We start from the raw sequence: 12,072 nt of genomic DNA on the forward strand, positions 1-12,072 counted from the left end.
GGCTCCCCGTTAGCCAATATAACGTCATTTAAGCTACCCTACTTTACCCTCGGTAAGTATGTTGTATACTTAGAAGGTCCATTCGACCGACTAGGCCTTACACATATTTTCCATCTCATGACGTCGCGTTTTGGCAACTCGTCTGGTCCATATGACTGGAGGAGCACAAAAGCGAGAGATACCCTCGGGTATTTTAATGTTGTGATTACCCAATTTCCAACCCGCAAACCTAACCATAGATCCCGTAGAACTTTTGTTAGGTCATATTATGTATGTCTTGTTTGTTATAATCTTACCTATATTGGTAATTAGCAAAAAGAAAAAAAAAAAGAAAAAAAAATATATCTTTACATATAAATAGACGTGCCTCAGCTAACAGTCTGGCGCGAACGCACTTATACATTAAAACCTTACGCTGAGTCCTTACATATTTTAGGTTTCATCAGGTATATAAAAAAGAAAAAGAAAAAAAACATCTATGTTCTAGTGTCTGCATAGCACATACAGTAGCACACCTTCCTGTATAGGCAAAAAACTTACCTTAGTCTTTGCATCCAGCAGGTGGCATGCCTGCATACATAATTAGGCACCTAGGAGTCTAGGACAGTAAATAGGCATATTAATAAGTTCTGCATTTAGCTAGTCCACAGTGCAGAGCATTAGTTCATGAGTCCGTCAGCACGTTAGTCCATCTGTCACACCTGCACATGTGACAAGTCTAAAATCAATACTTGCACGTCTAAAGTTTCCTTTTGTAAATAGAATAAGCGTCTACTTATAACATCATAAGTATAGCATGTGTCTGAGTAGTTCAGACCCACTCACCGTCTGTCAGTCCGTCTTTCAGACCTTCGATCAGTCCTACATATGTAAAAAATAATAATACATGCATTACATCTTGTATGCATCACTTAGTTCAGACTTATAGGTGGTTCGACATTTGCCTCATATAGAGTATATACCTTAGGACTTGTACCTAGGCAGTGGCAGCATTTCCTGTCAGCATTTGCATATAGTGTCGTCCTTTGCATACTCCCAGTCCAGTACATAAGTAGTAGTACCTAAGCATATATATATAAAAAAAAAGAGGTAATTAGACATTTGCGTCCAGATCTCATACAGTAATAAAACTTTTATTATAAGCAGTTGTACATGTGCATTCACATACTCCATTCTAGTCCTGTTATAAAAGAAATAAAATCCTTTTCTAAAGCTAAGATGTCATGATCCAGGATAGGGAGGCGTAAAAAAGACCCAAACTTAGTAGTCACTCCAGCTTGGGGACGAGAGAAAGGTACAGGGAGACTAATTAGTATACCGCAAGCCGTACTTGTAACCCAACCACCAGTCATCATGTCGCTCGAAGAATCAGTCAAAGACCTTAAGAATGCTCTATCCATTTTGACCGACTGATTGTCATCCATAGAAGACAAAATCAAGGATGACAGTAGTGGTGAGTATGACCTAACCAAAAAGCTCAAGGACATGGAGAAACTTATCAAAAGAAACACTAAGTATGCTGACCTACTCGATGTTGAATGTAACATGCCGAACATGCGAGGCAGACTACCTTTTAAATTTATGACCGCTGACCTACCAAAATTCAAGGGTACCGAGCATCCAGCTCACCACCTAAGGAGTTTTGTGTAAGCAATGGCCTTAAAAGAAGTCGATGCATCAGTTTTTCCGGCTATTTTTCCTTCTACTCTAGAAGATGTAGCCCGGAGTTGATTTTTCTCCCTAGATCCTACACGTGTATCTAACTGGGAAGACATAAAAAAAGAATTTCTGACACAATACTCCAGCAATGCAGACTTGTTGATCACAAGGCGGGATTTAGAAGTTACGAAGCAAACTGAGAAAGAAGGTTTTACAGATTTCTTAGCTCGGTGGAGGAGTAAAGCTGCAAAAATGATTGAAAGAGCGCCCGAAGCCAACAGATGGATATTTTTGTGAAACATTTACGGGAATCTTATAAATCACACCTGCGATATGCAGGCATTGAATCCTTTGCTCGACTAAACAAGATTGGTATACAAATAGAAGATGATGTTGTCGAGTCTACCGCCAAAAATCAGTCCAAATGTTGCTTTAACAAAGATAAGAAAAATTTTGCTTCAACCTCTAAAGGGGGAGATTCAGTAAATGTCGTGGAACAAAAACCAAGAAGGGAGTTCACCGATCTAGGTATGAGCCTGTCACGAGCACTGGACCGATTAATTAAGGAAGGATATATAAAACCTATTGGACCCACTCCAGATCCAGCAAACAAAAGTCCGAAATGGAGAGAAAATGAATATTGCAAATATCACAGAGGTAAAGGGCACGATACGGATTCTTGCTTCACCTTAAGGCATGTTATCCAAAATTTGATTGATAATCGCACTATCCCTTTACCCAAAGCAGCCCGAAAGCCAAACAATAATAAAAATCCACTCGGAGATGTTCTGGCCATTTCAGCTAATGATTCTATTTATACTGACCCGACTCAGTTTATATATGATGTTATGGGTTTATGGGTGAGTGATGAGGAGGACGAATGGGAAGATGATGATACGACTCATGATATTTGGGGTGATGAAGAAAGAGTATCTAATGACATTTGTGCAGATAATGAAGGCAAAGACGACAACGATCTCGAACTCGACCAAACAATGTACAACATTTGACTTGGTCGGGTAGGCACTATAAACCTACTGACGCAAGCCCACCCCAGGTTATGCAAAGTAAAGAAGGGGAAAATAAAAATGCACGGAAGATGATGTTTGTCATTAAGTTATTCAAGAAATTAAAAGTCGACATTCTTGTTTGGGACTTATTATGCAACTCACTGGAACATAGACAAGCTATTCTAAATACATTGACAAGTATGAGTGTCCCATCCAAACTACTCCTACTGAATTGGCCGCTTATTTGACAACGAATGAGAGGCGCCCGTGGTCACGTTCTTTGATAAAGATTTACCCCCAGAGGGTATAAAGCATAATAAGGCACTCCACCTAACTACACTATGCAACAAAAAATATGTGCCCCTCTCACTAGTTGATAACGATCGACAAGAAAACCTATGCCCACTCGTAATGACCCAAGCTTTAGGCTTTGAAGAAAAAGACTTTAAGAAGACTAATCGGCTTGTTCGTGCATATGACAACACACGTAGAGACGTATTGGGGCTGTTAACAACTAATATAACTACTGGACCCTTAGAAAAGAAAGTCACGTTTCTGGTGATCGACATACCTGCCTCATATAATCTTCTTCTGGGAAGGCCGTGGCTTCATGAGCTTAATGCCATATCTTCATCCCTGCATCAAAAAGTCAAAATGATAATTCAAGGTTCAGTAATTACTCTAGATGCATCACCTGCCAGAGTTGAAATCACACCCAATCCAGTATTGCAAGTTAACCATGGTGAAGATGACGTGGACCTATGGGGTTTCAGCGAAGAGGTCGCTTTCATAGAAGACGAGTCACAACCCATTGATAAAAAAATTAGCCCCTATTATGCAAATACTACTGTGAACTTAATAATGAAAAACAACGGCTACATGGATGGGACAACACTTGGTAAGACTCCCAAAAGGGCATCTGACCCTTCACTTAACCGAATCAAACACGACCTCTTCGGTTTAGGATTTCAGCCATCCAAGAAAGAAATAAGAGAAGCATTGACAAAAAGAATGAAGGGAAAAGCTGCTAAGAGAGACAATAGACCTACAAATCAAATAATAGGTGCATATCCACACACATTAAATGGACAATTTGTCAAAGAAGGTGATTATTTTCCATATTTTAACTTTCCAGAACCATTCTTTGTCGAAAGGACAAAACAGAAAGTTCCGGTTTGAAATATTTGAGGATCACATTACTTTTATGAGGAGGCACTTCCCCTCCCATTAAAATTGCCAACCGAAGATTGGATTCCAAAAACAAATAATAATGCCTTTGGTTTACTCTTTGGACAGGCACCCATAAAACACTCAGACCATTTTGTCATGGCACTTCAAGACAGCAACTTTGACCCTTCTAAGCTAATCACAACCCATTGCAACAATAACATGGAGCATGGATGGCGTAAAACCTGGAAGTAGACTACAACTAATGGAAAGAGTATTAAAATCAGTGTGGGAGAAGGGCCTATGTTTGAGGAAGCTGAGTCCGAACCCGAATCTGAAACCGAGTCTGAGACAGAGTCGATCGAGTGCAAGCAGGGGTTTTCACCCTTCAATACCCCTATCGAGTCAGTATCATCAAGTCTAGTGTCCAAAATGAGTCGGGGTTTAACCATATTTCTTTTCATGCTGAGTCGGGGAGTTCTCCTATCAATTCTAATTCAAGTTCAAATTCCGAGTCCAGTGATCTACTCCTTAATGTACTTCTTTCCAAGGATAATAAAATAGCTTTCAATTACTTGTCTGGTTCTCCTACCCCTCCCATTTCTTATTCTGATTGTTTAGTTTCCGATGAAGATGAGTTGCCAAAAGATATAATAAAAGCATTAACACATCAGGAAAATAAAACATCAATAATCGAGGAAACGGAATTAATAAACATAGGCACAGATCAAGAAAAGAAAGAAATAAAGATTGGGTTGTCACTGAACTCAGAAGAACGAGCAAGTTTGATTAGAGTACTCACAGAATATCGCGACGTGTTTGCCTGGTCTTATAAAGATATGCCCGGCATAGACACAGAAATTGCTGAACATACTATCCCACTGTATCCTGCTGCAAAACCCATAAAACAGAGACTTAGAAAGATGAAATCAGAATGGGCATTAAAAATAAAAGAGGAAATACAAAAGCAATTAGATGCAAGTTTTATAAGAGTAGCTAACTACCCCGAGTGGGTGGCAAATGTTGTTCCGGTACCAAAAAAAGACGGAAAGGTCAGAATGTGTGTTGACTATAGGGACCTTAATAAAGCAAGTGCAAAAGACAATTTTCCACTACCCCATATTGACATTTTAGTGGATAACATGGCTGGTCACGCTCTACTTTCTTTTATGGATGGTTACGCGGGGTATAATCAAATTAAAATGGCCGAGGAAGATATGGAGAAAACTACATTCCTCACTGAATGGGGAACATATTGTTACACGGTTATGCCATTTGGACTTAAAAATGCGGGCGCCACTTACCAAAGGACCGCTACAACGCTATTGCATGACATGATGCACAAGGAGGTCGAGGTCTATGTAGATGATATGATAGTAAAGTCATTGGATAGGGAAGGTCATACAACCGCATTACAAAAATTCTTTGATAGACTCCGGAAATATAATGTTCGACTCAATCCCCAAAAATGTGCTTTCGGGGTTACCTCTGGGAAGCTTTTAGGATATGTTGTTAGTAATAGAGGCATTGAGGCTGATCCATCCAAGATCAAAGCAATTAGAAATATGCCACCACCAAAAACAGAGAAGCAAGTTCGGGCATTTTTGAGGCAGTTACAATATATTAGTCGTTTTATATCCAAGCTTACCATGGTGTGTGAACCAATTTTTAAGAAACTAAAGAAAGGGGCATCCCTTGAATGGGATGAACAATGTCAGCAAGCATTTGAAAAAGTAAAAAAATACTTAGAAAACCCACCAATCCTGGTCTCTCCAAGACCTGGACTACCACTTCTCTTATACTTGACAGTAACCGAGACATCAATGGGTGCAATGTTAGCACAAGTTCAGGATGGTCAAGAAAAAGCAATTTACTACCTGAGCAAAAAATTCCTGGAATACGAAACCAATTATTCTCCAATCGAGAAATCCTGTCTAGCATTAGTGTGGGCCACTAAGAAGTTAAGGCACTACATGTTGACCCACACAATTCATGTCATATCACGAATGAACCCTCTCAAGTATCTCTTTGAAAAGCCAGTTCTTAGCGGCAGAATAGCAAGATGGACCATGATGCTTGCTGAGTTCGATCTTACATTTATGGCTCTTAAATCGATTAAGGGAATGGCAATTTCTGATTACCTAGCTGATTTTCCCATTTCAGAAGACAAACAGGAAGCATACAACTTCCCTGACGAGGAAATATTTGTTATAGATGATGAAGCGTGGCAGTTATTTTTCGATGGCGCATCCAATCAAAAGGGATATGGCATAGGGGTACTTTTGATTTCACCAGATGGGGCACATACACCTCTTTCAGTTAAGTTAGATTTTAGCGTCACAAATAATGAAGCAGAATATGAAGCGTGTATATTAGGACTTCGAGCGGCAGCAGCCTTGGGGATTAAAAACTTAAGTGTATACGGAGATTCGTCACTCGTTATAAATCAGATATTGGGAAAATGGAAAGTCAAAAGTGAGGGCCTGGCCCTTTACCAAACATACCTAGAAACCATTCTCAAGCATTTTGACGATCCGAAGTTCATTTATTTATCCCGAGAAGAAAACCAATTTGCAGATGCTCTAGCCAAATTGGCGTCGATGATCAATATTCCAAATGAATTAGAAAATATCCCATTATGCATTGAAAGAAGAGAGGAACCAGCATATTGTATGGCCCTTGATGATACAGTAGCTGGTGATGACGCACCATGGTTCATAGACGTATTGAACTACCATTTAGGAAGAGGCTTTCCGCCAGATTCTGATGTCAGGACGCAGCGCGCTATCTAAAGGTTTGCAGCACAATTTATTCTTAGTCAAGGAAAATTGTACAAGAAATCTCAGCAAGGGGTACTCCTTTTACGCGTGGATGAAAAGGAAGCTCAAAGAATTATGGAAGACGTGCATAATGGTACTTGCGGACCGCACATTAACGGTCGAATGTTAGCAAAAAAGATAATGCGGATAGGATATTTTTGGTCGACACAGGAACATGATTGTACTCAGTACGTTAAGAAGTGTCATAAATGCCAGATTTATGCCAATGCACAGCATATACCACCTTCATTGCTGTACAATTTGGCATCACCTTGGCCATTTTCAATATGGGGGCATAGATATAATTGGCAAAATCACTCCTAAAGGAATCGGAGGATATGAATTTATATTAGTAGCAATCGACTACTTTACTAAGTGGGTTGAGGCAGCGTCTTATGCTACCTTGACTTCTAAACATGTTGCCAAGTTCATCACCGAAAATATAATTTGTAGGTATGGTGTCCCTTATGAGTTGATTAGTGATCATGGTTCCCATTTTAAGAAAGATGTGGTTGCCTTACTAACGCATTACAAGATCCAGCAGCGTAAGTCGTCTACGTATAGACCACAAATTAATGGGGCAGTGGAAGCGGCGAATAAAAATGTGAAAACTATAATTGAAAAGATGACAGAAAAGTATCATGATTGGCCTGCAAAGTTGCCTTTCGCCTTATGGGGATATCGTACGTCGGTTAGAACACCAACCGGTGCAACACCATGCTCACTAGTATACGGGATGGAGGCAGTACTTCCTATAGAACTTGAAATTCCCTCTCTTAGAATCGCATTGGAAAGCCAAATACCGGAAGTGGATTGGGTACAAGCTCGATATGAAGAATTGCTATTAATAGATGAGAAAAGACTAGCAGCTCTTAACCAAGTTCAGTTATACCAAAGAAGGATTTCTCGTTCTTTTAATAAAAAGGTCAGGGCAAGGAACTTTAAAGATGGAGATTTAGTTCTTAAAGAAATACGGGCACCGGTCAGAGACCCGAGAGGCAAGTTCAAACCAAACTGGGCCGGCCCTTACATAATTAAAAAGATTTTAAAAGGAGGGGCAGTGCAACTGACAGACATAGAAGGGGTTGAGTTCAGTCAATTAACCAATCTTGATCAGTTGAAGAAATATCATGTGTAAGTATACCAAAAAAAAAAGACCCCTCCCAGGTCGAAAAAAAAAAAATTAATGTTAAGTAAAAGAGTAAAATAAAAAAACGCAGCAACAGTAAAAAAAAAAAAACCAAAAGGACCCCTCTCAGGTCTAATGGAAGATACACATCACTCCCAAGTTGAAGACCCATCACAAGTTAAAGAAAAATGGTAAAAAGCCCTTGCCAAATCGCAAAAAAAAAAAAAATCAGAATGGAGACCCCTACCAGGTCCAAAAACAAAAAAAACAAAAAATTATTAAACAAAAGAGAAAAGACCCCTACCAAGGCCAAAAATAATGAATGAAGTCCAGTAGAAGCAGTCAGACGTAAAGGACAGCCACAACAGAATGAATGAACAAGGAAGCAGAAGACAAAGAAGGATACAAACAAAGTGGGCAGCAATTCAGAATGGAGACCCCTCTCAGGTTTTTTTTTTTTTCAAAAAAAAGAGGAGATAAAACAAAAAAAGAAAAAAAAAACTTTGAAAAAAGTAACAGGTTCAAAAAAAAATATTAGAATCTGTAGCAAGTTTTGTTATCAATATATATCGCTCCCAATTAGGAGTTTTCAAAAAAAAAGTGGCAACTAATCGGAGAAAACTAACAATCGTTCCTCATATTCTATATCTAGAGTTATCATGGCAGTAAAAAAAAAAAAAATTCCTACACAAACTTTGAGGTTTGTAGAGTTCATAATCCATCCCTTTATTTCAATCCTAATAAGCTACAACTACATTTATAAGGCTCTAGATTCCACTTATTGTCACTTCTTAGGTTCGTTAGCCATTGTACTCTTCTTTCTAGCTTCATTCTGATCATCTGGGTAATTCTGATCCTTCTTTCTTTTCCAAACCAGACTTCCACTACCTCCACTTTTGTGTCCTCTACTAGAGTCTTGAGTCTTAGAGTTTGTCTGAGTCAGGTCAGGTCCTTCTCCCACCTCAATAGCATCAAGTTGCAACCTACGTTCCGGTTGACGAGCTGATTCGCGTTCCTCTATAGAGTGTGATGTCATCCAAACCTTATAATGATCGCTTATGTAGGTTGAGTCAGGAACCTTTTGTATAGTCCAAACCTACGTGCATTCCAAAGATTGGTACCGATTCGCAGATAAGAATGGGTCATCGGAGAAATTCCAGGATAAATAGTATCTAAAGAAGGTACTCGTTGTTTTCGCCCGAATTGTCGTAACAAGCGAGAAGGAAATATGAAAGAGGAGTGAGTAAGGCCAGGTAGTCTATAGTATGCTATAGAGGATCGCGGGGCCGTCATAGCAGGGATGTGCCACCATGATATAGTCTAACGAATTGGAAACCCACTGTTCATCCATTCCCTCCAGTAGCTAAGTGGCTTCTCCCCTTTCACAACTCTTTGTCTGCCAGCGAAGCTATGAGGTTGATAAGATTTGGGATCGAGAGGTCGTTCAACTAGCCGCATACGCTCTTGTAGCCATACCTAGGATAAAGATTTATCGACATAAAATGACCCACACCAGGTCAGGAAAAATAAAGAAATAAAATGAGCCACACCAGGTCAGGAAAAAAAAGAAATAAGATGACCCACACCAGGTCAGAAAAAAAAAAGAAATAAGATGACCCACACCAGGTCGAAAAAAAAAGGAATAAAAAAAAAGAGAGGAATCGAAAAAAAAAGAAAAGGAATCAGAAATAGGAAAATATGTGAGTTGTGTGAATGACACAAGAAATTACCTGAAGTAACAGAGGGCTACCGCAGAATGGAGCTTCTGGATTATGTCGTATGGTATCTAAGCAATGAAGAGTTTCAGCTAAGACCAGAGGCATAGGTGAGCAGTCGTTACGCATGTGCTTTACTACTCTTAGAAGGCAGCCGTGTCTGTAAACATTGGAAGGGCTTACAAATAGATAACGGTTGAGCAAGCATAACACCAATGCCCGTTTTTTATAACGGAAGTCAATCACAGTCCTGGGATAGCTAGGGGAAGTGAAGTACGCGATCAGACGACATAGATTTACCCTACGTCCGTTCAAAAATTCATCAACACGAGTAGTAATGCCCAGATAATCTTTGAAGTCTTTTCTTAAATCATCATCGAGACTAGGAAGCGCGGGAGAAGATTGAACAGATGATCCTAGGATGGCACTAAATTCCTCCATCATATGACATATCTCACGATCCCTAAAGCGGAACACGTGAACTTTAGGATCCCAAAATAAAGCAGCAGCGCGTAAAAATTCCCAGGAGATCTTAACTTGTTTCAGTGATAGCAGCAATGGTCCCAGCTGAACACCAATGACGTAGTCCTTTTCATCCTTCGTGAGGTTGTCAAGCCATAATTTTAGAGCGTTTTCAAAATTTTGAGACATTGTGAGTGAAGAGAAAATTTTGAGATGGAGAAGTTTAAAGAGAAGAGTGCTATTTAAAGAGAAGAAAGCATGGGGCTAATAGAAATCTTTATTCGTATTAAATACGGAGTTACCAGATACTCCTCCTTGTCAGATGCAGATTAGCTACTGAGATTTAAGAATTCTAGTAGAAGTCGATAAGCTGAACTTTCTAAGAAAAAAAAGCAGGGTCAAAGGCGGGATTCTTATCCGAATTCGAATGCGCCGCCCCTCTCCGGATCATGCTTAATAGCACGTTTTGAAAATCAAGATATTTTAACAGGACTAGTAAGGAAATGTGAGACGTCTCTATGTTAACTTAGTTAATCATCAATTAGCTAAGTGTAGTATTCATTGCAGTAAGTACTTTAGAATTAGTGTCATGCATCATGCATCATCTACCATATATTATCATGCATCATCTACCATATATTATCATGCATCATCATACATGATTAACATCATCATGCATCATCAGTGAGCACATGAATTTGTTCCTGAGATCAAGCAAAATATAAACAAAGCAAAAGAAAGGGGCAAAAAAAAATTTGAGATATGAAATCATTCAATAAGGAGGGAGAAACACATACAATCTGACAGAAAGTCCGATCAAAACATACAAGATCCGATGGGGCTCCTTCATCAGACATCCAGTCACCCATCGGGGCTCAAATTCCGCACACCTCCGCTGAATTCCTTCCATATCGGAGCCGTTCAACAAAGGTGCTCGACGCCGACCATCTTGTCGCCAATCAAGTACTGGAATGACGGCCAAGGCGCAATCCACGCTGATCTCGTCCCAATCAGAATAGTACGTTTTAGCAATCATTTAAAGAGTACAAATTAGAAATCAATCGAAAAAAAGTGGTACTTACTTCGATGGAGTTCCGTAATCGGTCATCCGATCGCAATCGGGGGCTCGAACAACAGCTATGGCGGCAGAAAACCGCTAATCGCATCCCATATCAGGAGCGAGCAGTCACCTCGTTGCCGGTACAGAGTTGGGACGATGGCTACGGCGGCATAGGCGCTGATCTCCGAGGACGATTGGGCTTTAATGTTCGGACCAACAATAGATGAATTAAGGAAAAAAAAAATCAAATCAAAGAAGAGGACAATTTACTGGTTTCTGATGAAATGAAGAAATTGAACTAAAAAGGGGAAAGTAAAGTTTGGTCAGAAGCAAAATGAAGCTCGTCCTCCCTAAACTTTGTGGAGTATATTCAATAATGAATACGTCAATTACAATTGTGTGAGTCAACAAAAATGATCCATCTCCATACGGGCAAAATAGATGTACCCGTATATCTTTTTTCATTCGTCTTTTTAAGTAAGCGTGTTTAACGTATGTCTTACTCGGTAATAAAATTTTATACATTTCTATTTTTGTGAAATAAAATTCTACACTTACTATTTTTGAGAAGTCAAGTTTAAACCTTGCTTTTTTTGCGAATAAAATTTTATAATTTTCAAATCCTTTGGTCGGCAGGCCCTGACATGCATTTGAGTTCTTAAAATAAAATTTTCTGAACTTGCCCTTTTGCGAAATAAATTTTTGCAATTTTCAAACTTATCGGTCGGCGGGCTCTAACACGCATCAAAGTTTGTAAAATAAAATTTTACGATCTTATCCATCCTTTTTCAAAATAAAATTTTGAAATCCTTTGGTCGACAGGCCCTGACATGCATCTGAGTTCTTAAAATAAAATTTTCTGAACTTAGCCTTTTGCGAAATAAAATTTTGCAAGTTCTAGTTTGTAAATTCAAATTTTACATTCTAGTCCGTTTTCAAAATAAAATTTTGAATTCCTCGGTCGGCGGGCCCTGACACGCATTCGAGCTTGTGAAATCAAATTTTGCAGGTTCACTTTTAAGCGAAACAAAGTTTTGCTTTACCAGATTCC

General features: G+C 39.2%; 1 protein-coding gene across 2 annotated transcripts; it reads right to left on the reverse strand.

Annotated features, from left to right (window-relative positions):
• Positions 1–326: 326 nt before the first annotated feature.
• On the reverse strand, positions 327–11,399 carry LOC141627389 (uncharacterized). Of its 2 annotated transcripts, XM_074440683.1 has the most exons (7): positions 11,044–11,399; positions 10,759–10,956; positions 4,639–4,727; positions 3,241–3,305; positions 963–1,061; positions 826–861; positions 327–701 (listed from the first exon to the last, which is right to left on the reverse strand). In XM_074440683.1, exons 1-4 carry the CDS (start codon positions 11,067–11,069, stop codon positions 3,286–3,288), a joined length of 333 nt encoding a protein of 110 aa, XP_074296784.1. In that variant the 5' UTR covers positions 11,070–11,399; the 3' UTR covers positions 327–701; positions 826–861; positions 963–1,061; positions 3,241–3,285. The 2 variants fall into 2 exon arrangements, with proteins under 2 accessions (XP_074296784.1, XP_074296785.1); XM_074440684.1 differs by lacking the exon at positions 826–861.
• Between the last annotated feature and the right edge of the window lie 673 nt (positions 11,400–12,072).

The sequence above is a fragment of the Silene latifolia genome, chromosome Y (assembly GCF_048544455.1).
Source record: "Silene latifolia isolate original U9 population chromosome Y, ASM4854445v1, whole genome shotgun sequence".
Taxonomy (NCBI): domain Eukaryota; kingdom Viridiplantae; phylum Streptophyta; class Magnoliopsida; order Caryophyllales; family Caryophyllaceae; genus Silene; species Silene latifolia.

What these genes read in the sequence shown, in the direction of transcription:
- LOC141627389 (XM_074440684.1), bottom strand. Translation starts at nt 11,069, where the DNA reads ATGACCGATTACGGAACTCCATCGAA. An exon ending in GATTACGGAACTCCATCGAA is followed by an intron (nt 10,957 to 11,043) that starts GTAAGTACCACT and finishes GGACGAGATCAG; the next exon opens with CGTGGATTGCGCCTTGGCCG. An exon ending in CAAACACGTCGCGATATTCT is followed by an intron (nt 3,306 to 4,638) that starts GTGAGTACTCTA and finishes TTTTTGATGCAG; the next exon opens with GGATGAAGATATGGCATTAA.